A 17,628-nucleotide genomic window follows, 5' to 3' on the forward strand; every position below is an offset into this window, starting at 1 on the left:
TGTGGCCTTTCTAACCCCCTGATCACCGTAAAATGATCTGTCCTTCGTAGGCCCCAATCCCTGCTATTATTTACTTAAGTAAGTATGTACGGTCACGAGCATTAATATGTATACTTACACTCTGGTACCATGTCACAATAACTTTTTTGACAAATTGAACTGTAAGTCTCACTAAATGTCAAATGTGTTAGTGCGACAGAGTCCTAGAGTGGGTACATTATATTGCTCATGACTGTACGTAGTCGTTACATGAGCAAGGGGCCTATGGCTCAATAGTAACACTGACACCAGAATTGATGAGGTCGGTGACTGATCTCACAACACACACGAAGGAGATTATAATATACCACAGCAATAAAGGCCAGGTACGATTTTATATCCCCTGGAGCTCCGCCCCGCGGTACGACTTTTGTTGCGTCGACGACTTTGAGCCACAAGAATGCTTCCATGCACCGAGGTTTTTGTTGAGCTGCCATATGCTATGGCTCAATATCTTAAACTTCCAGTGAGTCGCGCAAACACCTGCGCGGTATTACGCGCACGTACATCCGCGGCGCGAATGACAACATCAAGAACCGGTCGCAACTCGGGGTCATGACAGGGCCGGAGACCACACCCTCGGGCCCCGAGATTCCCTTCCAGAGGGTCTCCTGTGCTGGCATACACATCACCGGGGTAAGTTCTGGCGTAAGCAGATTTCTTTTTCAGGGTTCTTAACCTCAAAAGGAAAACTTAACCCTTATAACTCATAGGATCATTTTGTTGTCCGTATCAAGTGCGTCTATCAAGTATCAAGACCTTTTTCATCGGGAACGCGTGGAGCCGTAATTCGAACCCGTGAATACGATGTAAGTCCGAAAAGGGGGGTTCTGAAAGGCCACATGGAAGCCATTCATCTACACTGGTCAGCAAATAAACCGGTCCAACCGCTCCCGTAGCACTCTAATTCGATTTCCAAAAAAAGTATAAAACTTACAACGGCTTAAGTTATACCTAAAGAAAGTGCATTTAATGTTAAATAATAACTTAACATTTATTCTAAACTACCGTCAATTCACATTGAAATTAAACAACAAACATATAAAGCAATATTGCTTTTTGAACCTTTGTTGGTGTATCGTATTCATAATTTCATTTTATATTTTTCCGCGAAATTGAATGTCGAGATTCGTTTCTAAACGTGTAGCGCCATCTAGCGCACTATGAGTCCTACTAATGACAACCGGGAGCCACCCCCCCGCGCCCCTGGAGTGAAGAAAAAACTATGGACACGCGTGTGCGCGCTCTCTTATAAATAAATCGTTTTGTCCTAATTTAATCCGTAAATCTGCTTGTAAGCTAATAAACTAGCATATTCTACGTGTTATATGAACAATTGGTGATAAAAGTTGATCCTGCATTGGAGTTCACCATCAATTCGAAGCCTCAGCTCGATACGTGCGCCGGCCGGCTGAAGAGGAATTCCATCACCCCGGAGCGGTTTGCTGTGGCAGCCCAGGTAGGACTCATATTCTATATACGCCAGGAACCGAATCTCGACCTCTCGAACCTTTAGATTCCGAAACCAGGCGTGTTCATTAAGAAACGCTTGGTCCCCAGACGTTGGCGAGACCATCACGCGTTTTAAATTTCTCGTCCCGCCACAGTTGGCATTGCGCACAAAAACCCATTCACAATATCAGGTGCCGCTTGAAGACTTGGTGCGCGCGTCGAGCTACCTGGTGAGCGCGCTGCAGATGAGGGAACAGTACATGGACGTGTCCAACCAGTCGTTCTCGGAGACCGTCGGCCTCTACCTCGCCAACCGGGAGATGCCTAACCGACACATCGTGGAACTGAACCGACAGTCGCGGTTGTTCAACGATGCTCTGCTCAACATTGACAGTAATGTATACTTCCACACACTGACAAGCAATTTATTTGAAGAGACTTATACTAGATTTGCTGCAAATGGCCGGAGAAATGTGGAGCGCTGAGTGCTCTCACTTGCTCTCACGACGTTCTAGACCCCGATAGAGATGGCGCGACAACTTTACTTTTTTTTTTGACGTGACTTAATGGTGCTAATTCCTGTAAATACCATCTAATTTTATTTTAAGTTATATCTGTCATTTTCTTATCCGCCGAAAAGGAAAGGGACGGGTAATCGACAAGCATAAAATTTATGGAACACACGTCAATTTTAAGCACAAATCTAAACCAACCGTCTAAAAATTTTACATCAGTCAATAACCCGACACATTCATTTACTCATTCTTCCTAAAATTAAGAGCTGTGAATCATCCGTCCCTTTCCTTTTCGACGGATATGAAAATGACGGATATAACTTAAAATAAAATTAATAGGCGGTGTTTGCAGGAATCGGGGCCAGTATGTAACTAGCTGTAAAACTACTACCACATCGGAATCTGTAACGCTGAGGGAAAGACGTGGCCAGAAAACCTCCCAGCACAGGGCCCTAGTCCTACTGTACTACTGTACTTTGTTTTGACGTGGCTTATTGTAGATTTGCCTGGCATTAGCTACTTACGTAGATACGTGTTAATCATTTATGATCTAAACACGATTTCCAAAACAAATTCGAAAATCATTGGTCATGTTGGGATTTGAACCTGCAACCTCTTAATGAGGGTCAAGCATTCTTTCAACTGGGCTACCACGGCTCTCGATACGAAAAGTAGAAGAATACATTTTTTCGGAAATACAGGTTATAAAATACGCGCCGTAAATTTGTTTTGGTCAGCTAATACATTTTACAGGCGAAGCGGCGGAGGAATATCTGAAGCTGACTGGAAGCTCCTCTGAAGTCCTGGACAGGCCAAAAGTTGATAGGTACAGCGTGCAACAATCTGCCACTAACAGTACGTACATCCACACTAATATCGGCATCCATATTATCTGTCTCCTGCTAACTTTTCACACGAAAAGCCGCTTAACTGATTTGGATGAAAATTGCCAGATAGATAGATCAACACTTAGGACGGTCATGAGCATCAATATGCATACATTATGGTACCATATCACATGATTTTTTTTGACCAATTGCACGGTAAGTCTCACTAAATGTCAAATATGTTAGTGCGACAGAGTCCTAAATTGGGTACATAATATTGCTCATGCATGACTGGACATGGGGATCTTTTTAGGAATAAAACTACAGCATCACGCCTGTATCCCCGAAGGGGTAGGCACAGGTGTATAGTACACCCACTTCTCGTCAGCATGTTGTTTTCTGGAATTATGTTTATAACAGCGCGTTATGACTTGTTAATGACGTTAAAAACTGCCTATTTCTTCCATCAGACGTCGCTACTGTTGAATGTTCTTAAATTTTGGCAGGCCTACAAATTCAAATTCAAATTCAAATTCAAAAATATCTTTATTCAGTAGGTAACATAGTTACACTTTGAATCGTCAATTTTACATAACGAACGTCTCATCCGCCTAAAACTACTGCAGCTTCTCACAACCTGTATAGCCGGGGAAAAGAAGCTGCAAGAAAAACCTCGGCACAGGGCCCTAGACGTTCTTTAAAAAAATAAAAATAAACATAAAACATAAAATATTGGTATACAATTGAGTAATTTAGCTGCCTAATATCAGTTCTCAGACAGTTAATCCCATGCATTCATATCTTCTAAATAATCTTCTAAATATAATCTATAAAAATAATAATCTTAAATAATAATCTTCTACATTTGAGCTTCTAGTTTGTATCGCTATTCGTGAGCACGAAAAGGTGGTTCATCGACGATTGTAGTGAAGTTGCAGCGTCCTGAAGTCAGGTGGCGTAAACGGGGGGTGGGGTGAAGGGTACCTGTCAGTTGCTCAGTTACGATCGGAACGCGGACGGTGACGGGTGTTGCCTCGTCGGTTTTTGTACGGGCTCGTATATAGGCACCTGTAACACGTCTTTTGTCTAACACAAATTTCGTACGGTGCAAAGACAATTGGTTACTTATAGGATAAGAATCACTTGTTCATGGATGAACTAAAACACCGTCTGCTAACTTTATATCCCTTAAGTAAATTAAAATTATTTATTTATTTTGCTCATAAAATATAGTAAGTAATATAAAAAGAATCTCGATCAATTTCAATCTTATGGTTTGTTTTTGTATTAATTTCATGGTTATGTTACAGTGTCTGCGTTGTCGAAAGTAGTGCACCCTTCAGAAGCAATGCGGATTTCCTTCGAGAGTCGCGAAGATCTTCTAGAGAATGAGATCCACGGAATACGTAAGTTTCATTGTTGATATTTTTAGAAGTTTCCTTTTTGATGGTCCTTTTTTTAGAACATAACCTCTTTAAAGCAGGACGAGATACCCTCCCAGTCCAGCAAAGAAGCTGTCAAATCTCCAGGTTAGGTATGCGGACTCCGTTGAGACGCGAAGTCTCGAATAAATTTTTTTTTTGATAATATTAATAACTCTATTTTCCGAAATAAAACCCATACAGGTTGATGTGGTTTGAATATCCTGAGACAGGGTTAACAGAGTTCTTTTTTTGACGTGACTTATTGTAGATTTGCCGCTATTACTTGGTTGGACAAATGAGAAGCGCTAAGGATTTTTACCCGGTACAAAATTTAAGACAACAGGCCTGATGCCCAGTTGGTCGCCCTCAGCGCTCCCCATTTGTCCGGCCAAGTAGTTAATGCCATCCGCGGCAAATCTACAATGTCACGTCAAAAAAATAAAAAGATATGGGTTTCTTCCAGAACCAGGCGTGCCGGTGGACCCGTGGGCGTGCCCGCAGCCCCCCGACCGTCACTACGTGTTCCGCTGGTACAACGGAGTGGTCCAGGTCTTCAGAACAGAGGCAGACGTCACCGACAACCGTCCTTTGCCATACCGGAACATCCCCTTCAAGAAATTCGTCGTAGATATGGATAAACTGGCCTCGATGAGTGATGATGGGCCGCTGTAAGTTTTGGGGTTTCATACACATTGGTTGAGTCACTCGTTTATTATATCATCAGGCGATTCTCACACTGCCCCGCATGATGCAGCGTAGCGCGTGGATGCGTGTTCTTCCGTTGCTTGTAAGTATCTCTGTATAGAAAACACGCACAGTCTAACACACAGAAAATGCATTCGCATGAACGCGCGTGGAGTTTTTGCTGCATGAACAATTAGGCCGCATGTTGTGCCTTTCTGTATCTGTTGTCCTTATTTCTGTGTCTATATGTCCTTTACACAGGACCGCGAAAAATGGAAAGAGGAAGCGGAGGCCTTTGCCCAGCAGTGATGTAGATTAGATTATGTCCTTTGTACTCAATAAAGTACATTTATCATTTGTCTCTTCCATCTAAGTCTTTATACACTATATCTTATCTGACCTATTCTTCAGGAAGTCCTTCTGTTTCCGACGCCTGAGCTACTTGTCTTCTAAGTTCAAGATGCACGCCTTGCTGAACGAGCTGCATGAGCAGGCTCTGCAGAAGGCCGTGCCTCATCGGGACTTCTACAATGTCAGGTAGGAGTTATCGATATTTTATGGCTTCTTCAGACATGCCAAGAGTGCTCTACACCGGCTAACTGAGAATTTTGACGAGAACTGTTGTCAGGATTGTAGTAAGTGGAACCCCGTGATTTCTACCCCAATAGGAGATAGGTGTGATATTATGTATGTATGAGTTCTTCAGCTATGCTCTTTTATAAACCCATAGCTCCATTTGCTTCGATCCTGACGCACTTTTCTTGCTTCCTCCACATTCATCAATCGCTTCATACACGCACGCGGTTGCGAATGGAATAAGGTAGTCTCCAACTAGTCAAATCACTTTACTTTTTTACTGAAAGAGAACCCCAATACCGACTCCGCTGACGTTGTCGACGATTCTCCTCGTACCTTCCGAAGCACGGATCAGCCTGCCAAATGTCCTAACCGTTTGAACCACAAAGTGATTTTTGTGACGGGATTCGAGCAAGGGACCTGCGGATTGTAAACCCAACGGTCAACCAACGGATCACGGAAGCTTAATTATAATATTGTGTAATAAAAAAAAAATATTATATTTTATGAAATATTTTCAGGAAAGTGGACACCCATATCCACGCCGCATCTTCGATGAATCAGAAGCATCTGCTGCGCTTCATCAAACGCACGTTGCGTCAATCCGGGGACGAGGTGGTGGCCATATCCAAGGGCGCCAAATGTACCCTCAAGTCAGTCTTCGAAGACATGCAGCTCAACGCTTACGATCTCAACGTCGATATCCTTGATGTTCACGCGGTAAGTTCTGGGGGGTCAGTTTTGGTTATAGATACGGAATCAGAATCAGAATCATTTATTCAACGTAATTATCATGGATAAACTTGTTGAAGGTCAATGTAACATTTTTGAATTTAGTCAATGTGGGGAAGACCGGCATACTGTTCTAAAATTTGAGTTTGACTGAGTTTATTGAAGAAGATATTATTTGTAGACCAAGTCAAATGATCGGGTATGATAGATAATTTACTTGGCTATGTTTATAAGTCTAAATATAAGAGAAAGCGCCGTTAATCTTTTGATATACAATCGTTTTTTTAAAACATGTTAAAGTAGACGGTCTTCCAATGCAGTGTGAGGCAAGTCCGTCCAGAAAAGAAAAAACGCATTATTAGTAAGAAATCGTACGCCTAGACGTATTAAAATACTTTCAGGCGGTGAACCAACAATGCCATTCTGATACGTACTTTACCGATTTATGAATAAGGCTTTCATTACATAGATAAATGATTATTTTTATGAAACAAGGCAAGACCGGCATATCTTTGGTGACAGTGGTTGTAAACATTTCGTCATGTTGTTTGCCCGACTGCGGTGAAGCAAAAGGAGGGTTATGCGCTATGTGTGTATACACACACGTATGTTCCCTCCTAACCCCTAAAGCACTTATCAGCGTTAAACAAATGAGGTGTCACTAAAAAACGTCTTGATTGTCTGGTGGTAGACTATGTGACGATTGTAAGGTGAATTACCAACCCCATCAACCCTGGTGTCAGGGTTATTACTGAGCCGCCATAGGCCCCTGACATGACTCATGTAACGACTACGTACTTACGTCAGTAAGTAATAACCGGGACCACGGACCTTCCGAAGCACGGATCTTTTTACTTATAGCCTTAGGTGGTAGCCCTTATTGATATAAGGGTTCAGAATTTCTCAGTCTTTCAATCATATTATCAGTTGAAATATTTTGGTATCAGGACCGGAACACATTTCAGCGGTTTGACAAGTTCAACGCAAAGTATAACCCGGTCGGCGAGAGTAGGCTGCGTGAGGTCTTCCTCAAGACAGACAACTACATGAACGGGACCTACTTCGCTAGGATCATCAAGGTACTTATGCTTTCTTGGGCAATTTAAGAAAGAAAGAAAGAAAGAAACATTTATTACTTCCGGAGACCACAGACACAGGACAGAAACCACACCAATTTAGCATCAAATTCTACTTTTTCTTTATGGCTGCATCATTTCGAAACGATGATTCTGCCAACGTCAAGGTTCTAAGAAATTAAACATTAAAATAGAATTTTGATCAGTTAAAGTATTTTTTTAGATTGACACTTGATAAATTGGTAGCATAACATAGCATCAGAACAGAATCTTCGAAAGCCTACTCTTCCAGCGGGCTTAGTACCGTAAGCGCACGCCTCTTTTTCGCCTCGACATACGTCACCCGTCACTCTCTCACAGTACTGCACAGAAAGAGACAGATGATCTCTGTCGCGGCGAGAAAGAGTCGCGTGCTTACGGTGCTAAGCCCGCAACTATGTTTAAGACCCACGTCATAGAAGACAAGTCTGCGATTAACCAAGCACAAATCCTGAAAACGTGATATTAATTGTCTATGATCGAAACATAAAATCGAATGGTGTAACAACGATTTCTTTAAGAACTTTTTTCCCGATGTCCACCACTGGTGGTACAAGAGAGATATTCAATTCTGTGGGTCCATATTAGTTAGTAACAATTAAAAACTTATCGTAAGTATGTTAGTAGCAGAAACAGAATTCAAAATCCCACAAAAAAAAAAAATTCAGAATTCCGCAGGGGCAGCTGCCGAGTGGGCTGCTAGCCAAAAGCTGGCGAAATACGGGGACTTGACGCGGACCCACGATTTTGTCCCTTTTGCCGTCGAGACTTCGGGTGTGTGGTGCTCGGCGGCCAAGGATTTTATTCGTGTTTTGGGGAGGCGCTTGAGGGACCGCGGTAGTGACCCCCGCGCCAGCTCGTTCCTGGTTCAACAGGTTTCCTTGGCAATAGTGCGCGGTAACGCGGCCAGTATAATGGGCACCTTTGAACCGGGTACGAGAGGGGGCGGTATTTTAGACTGACTAGTGTTTGTGTTATAAGTAATTTTAAATGTTTTAATTATTCGTAATTTTAAGCGACAAATTGTATAAATTATTAAGTGATTAGAAACAATAAATTAAATTCAAAATAAAACAAAACAAAAGAAACATCTGATTACACCTGGACGTGTAACGGCGCCCTATGACGCAGCATTAATGAAGTCTGTTTGTGCTGGCGCGAAGCAGGAAGAGCAGGGAGTAGCACCGTTTTCTTATAATGGCGTAAAAGTCATATTGGCCCCGATTACTGCAGACACCTCCCAATTTTATTTTAAGTTATACCTGTAATTTTCTTATCTTACGAAAAGGAACTTTCTTATCTGAGGAAATACATTGACCGAATTGGAGATGTCCTTTGGAAAGATTTAGTACGATCTACTCTGTATCGGCGTGCGTGTATGAAACAACTGATGAATGTGGAGGAAGCAAGAGAAGTGTGTTAGGATCGAAGCAAATGGAATTCCAGTTTCTGATTACGAGTGTACGAGTTTGTAGGTATGTCAAAGGAGGACTTTGATCGAGAAAGGTTTTCTAACAATGATGATGGCTTTCAGGAGGTGATGGACGATCTTCACGAGAATAAGTACACGAACATCGAGCCGCGCATCTCCATTTACGGCAAGAACAAGAACGAATGGACCAACCTGGCCATGTGGGCGCTGCATCACAACGTGTACTCGTCCCACGTGCGGTGGCTGGTCCAAGTGCCCAGACTTTAGTACGTATCAGAAGTGTATCATACTCCGGACGCTTCATACGAGACACCTCGTTTTACACAAACAGTACACATTGACGTTATCGTACACGCGCATCTGTGTATGTCCCTTCTGAGGCCATACGATTGAAGACTTAAGTAAGACCGAGGGGGGTGAGGAAAACCTAGCTCAGCCGCTGGTGGGGAGCGAAGTGTTGCCGTTCTATGGGTGGTATTATTCCTTATTCTATGATTTTTTGTCTCTGGGGGGTTAAAAAGGCCACATCACAGGAATTCATCTAAAAAGCAATATTGCTATTTGACATTTGTTTGCATTGCGCACTAACTTTTATATGCGCAAATGTCAAATAGCAATATTGCTTTTTTAGATGAATTGCTTCGATGTGGCCTTTTTAACCCCCCTGTTCTGTATTTGTGTCATTCGTTCATTTGAAGCCCGGAGATTCCAAACATAAATCTCTCTTACTTCCATCGATCTTTTTTATCCAGTGACATATACCGCATCAACAAGCTGCTGAAGAATTTCCAGGAGTTTCTGAACAACCTGTTCGACCCGCTGTTTGAGGTCTCCATCAACCCCAGCTCCAATCCTGAGCTCCATAAGTTCTTAACGGTATGTCTTAACTAATCTTACAAGCCAATGATGGTGCTGATTCGGGCAGCCATAACATAAATTTTCACTTAGTCCTTTGTGTTAAGCCGTTGGTCCCGGTTACTACTTACTGATGTAAGTAGTTTGTTTGTTTTGTGAAATTTGACGTCACACAGCTTAAACATGGCCGCCCGTGTTTCGGGTTTTGTAATACACATATAAAACGCATTCTTATTTTGTAATATACATATATATTTATATATATATAATTTAAAACGTAATAATATATAATGCCATATCTAACAAATCGCAGTGTAAGACATCCATGATACTACTCCCTGCACCAATCGGGCAACCAGTTTATATTGGAATGTGTCCGCGTGATTTAATATGCTGCGAACGCAATGTCTCAACTCAGAATACACTGGTGAAGCAAGCTATGCCATATTCGAATAAAATTAAAAAAAAAATTGTTATTGTTGCTCTTATATTTATCATATACCCTCAAAATGCTTTTGTACGTATACTTAGTTTTTAAGTCCTCAAGTAAGTGAATTTGTATTCTTATTGAGAATAAAGATTTCTTTAAACCTAAAAATAAAATATTTAAACGAATCGACCGTGTGCGAAACACTACACTGGGCTCCAAAACGGGTATCACTGATGTAGGGAAAAAGTCCGCCAAACTGAAGTGGGTCTGGGCCGGACACGTTTGTCGGATGCATCCGGAGCGGTGGGCACGAGTCGTTACTCACTGGATATATCAGGGCGGGCACAGAAGTTGAGGAAGAGCGCGTAAAAGATGGTGTGACGACCTCAATGCTTATCGGAAGAATTGGCCGGAGATCGCGCAAAGTCGAGAGGAGTGGAAAAATCAAGGGGAGGCCTTTGCCCAGCAGTGGGATCGAATAGGCTAAATAAGATAAGATAGGATAAGAAAATATTTAAAAATGATCTTAGTAAAAAAAAACTATTGGATAATTATCATTAAGTAAATGATAAACTACCATATCCGACATATTACATATTGTATTGTTACAACTTTCAAGTAGCCAATTCTATTCTCTTCGATCCTGATTCCTGACACTTCTCTTGCTCCCTCCACATTAATCAATCGTCCCATCAGTCATTGTCGCTGTTTTGAAGCAGAGTCAGGTAGGTGGCTAATAAATTAACAGGGCCCACATAATATCAGCGTCGCGGTTCACGCCGCGACTTGTGCTGAGTGTGACCCTTTTATCTCAGGATGTCCACCACCACCTTATGATCATTTCGACAAACATCCGTCTTGCTTTTTTGTAATTGTTTTAGTGGAAATTTGATACGATGTTGTTGTCTTTTTTTGTGTGTGGCGTCCTTTTATAATAAACTATTTCTATACCTTTTCTTTCTTTAGCATTTGATTGGCTTCGACAGCGTGGACGACGAGTCGAAGCCAGAGAACACATTGATGGGCGAGAAGATAAAGGCACCCCAGGACTGGGACCACGAGGAGAACCCCCCCTACTCGTACTACATATACTACATGTACGCCAACATGGCCGTGCTAAACCAGATACGGAAGTTAGTACATTGCTTACTTTTTCTTCCTGTTGTGAAGTCGATGATCGAACACACACAATATTTTGTTTTCTTTTAAAGAACGTCTTAGAGCCCTGTGGGCTTAGCACCGTACGCACGCGACTCTTTCTCGCCGCGACAGAGATCATCTGTCTCTTTCTGTGCAGTACTGTGAGAGAGTGACGGGTGATGTATGTCGAGGCGAGAAAGAGTCGCGCGCTTACGGTGCTAAGCCCACTGTGCTGAGTTTTTTCTTGCGTCTTCTTTTCCCCGGCTATGCAGGTTGTGAGAAGCTGCAGTAGTTTTAAGCGGATGAGACGTTCGTTATGTAAAAATTGACGATTCAAAGTGTAACTATGTTACCTATTGGATAAACATATTTTTGAATTTGAACTCTTCAACATTTCCGGCCAAGAGGCTAAATAATGCCATTTTGGGCAAAATTACAATAAATCATGTCAAAAAAGAACAAAAGCACTTCAAAAGGGACTTCGGGCGAGTTTATGTATGTAGTCGTTTACGGTGCAATGTTCGGTTATGGAATTCTTTGCCTGAATCCATTCGAAGGGCACCGTCGTTGGATGCTTTCAAAGGGCAAGTCAAGCAGCACTTTCTCATCTCTCTCTCTCCTCTTCTTTATAACGTTTTTCTTTTCTATTCCATTCTTCTTACATCTTCTTCTTTATAAAGTAGGTATTGTACTACTGTCATGGTTTCCTTTCTTCCATAGTAATGTATGTATATACCTATTTATGTATTTATATATTATTATAATCATTATTTATTGTATTCTATGTATTGTTTTTAATATAGTTTATCTAGTTATAAGTACTTATATTTTTCAACATTTTATTATTATTATTTTATTTTATTTTGCACTGTCTATCCCGCTACATTTTTCATTAAATTCATATCCTATACCTAAAGGTTGCCTGGAAGAGATTGCTACCTTAGCAATAAGGCCGCCTGTTGTACTACCAATTTAATTATGATACTAATGTATTTTTAATGTGATTCAAGTGCAATAAAGAGTTTTTGTATTGTATTGTAGTTAATGGTACATTTGCTCTTTGTTGTTTGCAGGGAACAAGGTTTGAATATGTTCGTGTTGCGTCCTCATTGTGGGGAAGCGGGCCCAGGTTCGCACCTGTGTGCTGCCTTCCTACTTAGCGAGAACATCTCTCACGGTCTCATGCTGAGGAAGGTTAGTGTCAGGATCGTCATGTCGTCATCATCACCTCTTTAGCGTTATCCTACTCTCCACAGGGTCCTAACCTAATCTGAACATTTGACAGGTCAGGTAAACCAAAGATTTGATGACGAATTTGTTTTCCAATTCATCATGGTCAGCGGTGAAGGAAAACATCGTGAGGAATCTCAGATTCCCAACAAATGCGTTTCGGACGTATGTGACCTAACCTGCAATGGGCTGGATTTTCCTTCTTGTTTGGCCAAGTAGTGAATGCCATTGGCAAACGTAGATTAAATTTAAGATCACGCTTTTTCCCCGTTGGAAGACACCACGCAATTCCTCTTACTACTGACACACCACCTTCGCCATGTCAGGGGCCTTTGGCGGCTCAATAATAACCCTGATACCAGGGTTGATGAGGTTGGTATTCCAATTCACAACCCACACGATAAGAAGACCAACTTCGCTTCCTCCACTCTCATCAAAGACTTCAGGCATGCTCGCCGGTACTATTAACCTGGCCTTTCTTTAAAACATCCTGGATCTGATCGGCGTATGGGTGTGAGCTAGATTAAGTCATGTAAAAAATCAAGTCTTTTTCAGCAGACCAAAAAAAATGCAACTTACTGGTTTTTTTTCCAGATGCCCGTGCTTCAGTATCTGTACTTCCTGGCTCAGATCTTCATAGCGATGTCTCCGCTGAGCAACAACTCCCTCTTCCTACGGTATCACAGGAACCCGCTGCCGGAGTTCTTCGCTCGTGGTCTCCGAGTGACCCTCAGTACCGATGATCCACTGCAGTTTCACTATACCAAGGTGACCTGCTCGTACCTATAAGAGAGATAACATAGTAGCAATTGGAAGGGTATGAGCAGACGCCACCGTTGCTTCGTTGCGGGTTGGTGGAGGAATTTTGGCTAGTACCAACTCTTATCGGGGTTCTGACGACTTAGGATGTGCCAATATATGACTGACTGCTGCCAACACCGCCTGGTACAACTGGGCAACGGGTTCCACTGGCCAACTTCTAAGAAGACAACGGCAGCTAACGTCTATATTCATCGGTACATATATTCCCAATTAGGCTAGTCAGATGAGATCTATCACCAGCTTTCTGTCAGACCAACGTGATAGTTGAGCTGTATCGCCGTCTGTAATGGTCGAACCACCTGCGGTAATGAAAAGAGGAATCAGACGTGAACTGTTCCCCGTTGAGGCAGGCAGAGACCACAAAATTCCAGTTATAACGATCCTGGTACACCATATTCGCTTCTTCTAAGCTCATCAAGTTCGTCGGTTTGACCCGGTCTTTATTTAAAACATCCTGGATTTGATCGCGGTATGTTCGCAAGTTCGGCGTTCGTACACCTGCATCATGAATAATTTATGGGTTTATTATATCACCAGGAGCCGCTGATGGAGGAGTACAGCATCGCAGCGCAGGCATGGAAGTTCAGCTCGTGTGACATGTGCGAGCTGGCCAGGAACTCTGTACTCATGTCCGGGTTTCCGCATGAGGTAATATCAAAATTAATTACCTAATTTAACCTCTTGCGGTTGAGGTTTCCAGACAATACTTAAAGAATGGGGTTTGGGTTTTATAAGGACACGTTCCCTTCTTATCGTGTGTGTTGTGAGGTGGAATATCAGCCTCATAAACCCTGGTGTCGGGCTTAAGGACATTTTAGTTCAGTTAATGCCATTTGCGGCAATAAGTCACGTCAAAAAAAGACAAAAACAAGTAAGCACTGAATGACGTCGTCGCCGTGGTTGAGCGTAGGTCTCACGATCCTTTTTTTTTTTTTTTGACGTAACTTATTGTAGATTTGCCGCAGATGGCATTAACTACTTGGCCGGACAAATGGGGAGCGCTGAAGGCTCTCACCCGGTACAACGTTTAAGACAACAGGCCTGAGGGTGCCCAGTTGGGCGCGAACCTCGGCTCAGGGCGTCGTCTGAGAGGAAAAATATTTGAAAGAATTAATCGACCCTAGTGGGTCGATAGCGATAAGCGCTGAATGAGGGAAATCGTCGACCACGCCGGCGGGGTCGGTATCGGGGTCCTGAAGTGTTTGGTGTCGCGAGCTGATTGGCTGCCTCTATGGCTAGGGTAATCGGGTCGTCGGGATCGTATATTACGTCCTTCGGACGCCGATACTTTTCAGTACCGTCCCTAAGCGGGATGTATTCGGAAGCCGCAACTACCAGGGGATTTGGGTGGTGCGGAGCAGAATCGAAAAAACGTTTGGAAGCTAATTTGAGCCATTGGGCAATGGTTGGCAGACCTAGGTCAATGTGCAGATTTTCATTGCGAAGGAACCACGGAGCTCCCGTGGCTTTCCGCATGAAACGATTTTGTATTACCTGTAGACGGTGAATTTGAGAGGGGCTCGCGTGAGCGAAAACTACCCCTGCATAGGTCATGATCGGACGGATGCAAGTCGTGTAGATTTTCACCTTATTCCTAAGGGACAATTTACTTCGCTTGTTAAGAGACAATGAAGACGGCCCATTACAAACGCGGCGCGATCGCGCACTCGTTTGATATGGGCCTTAAAAGTAAGACGTCTATCTAAGACTCGGTCTCACGATCCGGAGGTCCCGTGTTCGTATCCCGGTGGGGACATAATCAAAAAAATCACACTGTGATCCTGAAGTTTGGTTAGGAAGTTGATGATGATAAGCAGTCTGTCCCGGCTACTTTTCACATGCAAGCATGTGTTCGTTACATGAGCCATGTCAGGGGCCTTTAGCGGCTTAATAGAAACCCTGACAACAGGGTTGATGGGGTTGGTAATCCACCTAACAACCCACACGATAGAAGGAATGATTGAGACACTGCTAGGGGAGAGCCCGTTGTACTACGCTTGTGGCGATCACAGTAACCACATAGAACGGTACCTTTCCTCCTCGCACCAATTCGTATCGAGCGCCAATCTCAACCCCTCTAGGTTAACTCACACCCCGGAAAATTCATACAAACAACCTAGTTTTACACAGACACTACACTTTCCCTTAGGCGTCGAGAGTGTGCTGCCGCCAAAGGATGTTTTCGGGGTACCGAACAGAGCACAGTACTTCGGTATCCACAAGATGGCAGTGTGACTAGGGATCGACGATCCAACGGTGTTATGTTGGAAATTGTATACAGAGTGTTAGTGACATCGTAACGAAAACTTTGAGGGATGATTCAAACCATGGTTCTGAGTTGCTATCAAGTGGAATTTTCCGTCGCAAAAGTATGGAACTAAAATTATAAAAAAAAACAATAATTTTCATGTATTTTCTGACATCATATTCCACTTGATATAACTCAGAATCATGGTCTGACTCATCCCCCTCAGTATTCGTTACGGTGCCACTAACACCCATACTTACTTGTATGGCTACCTGTATGTACTTGTATGGTAAGTGACATCGTAACGAATACTGAGTGGGATGATTCAGGTCATTATTCTGAGTTAATATCACGTGGAATTTTCCATCGCAAATGTATAGAATAGAAAATAATTTTAAAAAACTAAAACAAAATCATTAATTTTGCGACGGAAAATTCCACTTGATATTAACTCAGAATAATGACCTGAATCATCCCCTTCAGTATTCGTTACGATGTCACTAACACCCTGTATATGCGTCTTGCTGTGTAAACTTCGATATCGCGTTTCACGACTGCTTTAAGACTGCATTATTGGATGTGGCGCCATCTGTTACATGTGGGCGGAACTAGCTGGCAAACTAGTTGGGTCCGCCACAATCCGCATCGGGATTTGAAACCGGGACCTCCGGATCGTTCCTTCGTAGATGAAGCAGTACTGGCTGGGCCACAACTTCATGCACGAGGGCCCCGCCGGCAACGACATCACGTGCACCAACGTGCCCGACGTGCGCATCTCCTTCCGCTACGAGACGCTCCTCGACGAGCTCGACAACCTGTTCCGGGTCTACAGGACTTGACTCACTAGCTGATTGGCTGACTCCAATCAATCAATTCAATAATTTATTGCATCAGTCATAGGTAAGTATTGCAGTCTACTACAATTCTACTACAACTTGGCACATAATATCAATAATAAAAATAAACGGGTACACCTCCCAAGGAGCATGAGGAGCTCGGTGGCGCAGCGGTAAATTACGCGCTCGGTCTGCGATTGTTGAAGTTAAGCAACTTTCGCAAAGGCCGGTCACAGGATGGGTGACCACAAAAAAAAAGGTTTCTCTCTCTGCTGTCTGTATCTCAAGCTCCTCCGTGCTTTGGAAGGCACGTTAAGCCGTTGGTCCCGGCTGCATTAGCAGTCGTTAATAACCACTAATCCGCACTGGGCCCGCGTGGTGGTTTAAGGCCCGATCTCCCTATCCATCCATAAGGAAGGCCCGTGCCCCAGCAGTGGGGACGTTAATGGGCTGGTGATGATGGTGATGACACCTCCCAATCCCTTTTGTTTCGATGACCGAGAGATCGGCGCCAGGTCTTGATTTGCCTTGGCTCCCTAGTGCGCTGGGCCCGTAACGTGTAACCTGGGGCATCCGCCGGCGGGGACGCGGTTGTGTGCAATTTATCCCCGCCACACGGCGGCAAGGAGGAACATCGTTGGGTTTTAGTGGGTATACCGGGTGGCGACACCCGGGGAGTCCCACATAACCACATCTAGGAGGCACTCTTTTCACGACTATACAGTGACTTCGTAACGAAAACTTTGAGGGATGATTCAGACCATGATTCTAAGTAGTTATCAAGTGGAATTATCCGTCGCAAAAGTATGGAACTGAATAATTCATGAATTTTCCAGCTGGAAATTCTACTCATACAGTTTATGGGTGAATATCAAAATGTGTCAAGTTTGGTGGCGACTGTCATATAATTTTTTCGTGAAAAATTCCTTTTTCATGTCGGAACCAAGGATCCTTTTGGTTTTTTTTTATGTCGGAACGCAATTTTTCACGAAAAAATAATATGAAATTTCGCCACCAAACTTGAAATTTTGAGATTCACCCTTATATTTGTATGTACATGAACAAGATAACGTGTTTATTTTACTTCCAGAATCGAGAATCAGAGTTGAAATGTGAATGAATAAAAGTCAAATTTAAAAACATAACACGGCTTCAAGTTGTATTTATTATGAGGAACGCTTATGTACAAGTTTCTACGTCACAACATAGCATAGCAGTACTGTTGTCTATATAAATACATTACATAAGTATGAAATATTATAATACAACTT

The 17,628-nt window shown here is 42.9% G+C and overlaps 1 protein-coding gene across 3 annotated transcripts; it reads left to right on the top strand.

The window, feature by feature from the left end:
* The first annotated feature begins 511 nt into the window (after window positions 1-511).
* On the top strand, window positions 512-17,568 carry LOC126375256 (AMP deaminase 2-like). Of its 3 annotated transcripts, none has more exons than XM_050022179.1 (16): window positions 512-675; window positions 1,683-1,884; window positions 2,760-2,861; window positions 4,144-4,239; window positions 4,721-4,925; window positions 5,353-5,478; window positions 6,039-6,237; window positions 7,197-7,328; window positions 8,899-9,062; window positions 9,549-9,672; window positions 11,048-11,214; window positions 12,295-12,415; window positions 13,046-13,219; window positions 13,811-13,921; window positions 16,208-16,421; window positions 17,448-17,568. In XM_050022179.1, the coding sequence occupies exons 1-15, from the start codon at window positions 595-597 to the stop codon at window positions 16,358-16,360; spliced, it is 2,157 nt and encodes a 718-aa protein (XP_049878136.1). In that variant the 5' UTR covers window positions 512-594; the 3' UTR covers window positions 16,361-16,421; window positions 17,448-17,568. The 3 variants fall into 3 exon arrangements, with proteins under 3 accessions (XP_049878136.1, XP_049878137.1, XP_049878138.1); XM_050022180.1 differs by lacking the exon at window positions 512-675 and adding an exon at window positions 1,128-1,498; XM_050022181.1 differs by lacking the exons at window positions 512-675; window positions 1,683-1,884 and adding an exon at window positions 1,128-1,498.
* Window positions 17,569-17,628: the final 60 nt, after the last annotated feature.

This window comes from Pectinophora gossypiella, chromosome 18 (assembly GCF_024362695.1).
Source record: "Pectinophora gossypiella chromosome 18, ilPecGoss1.1, whole genome shotgun sequence".
Taxonomy (NCBI): domain Eukaryota; kingdom Metazoa; phylum Arthropoda; class Insecta; order Lepidoptera; family Gelechiidae; genus Pectinophora; species Pectinophora gossypiella.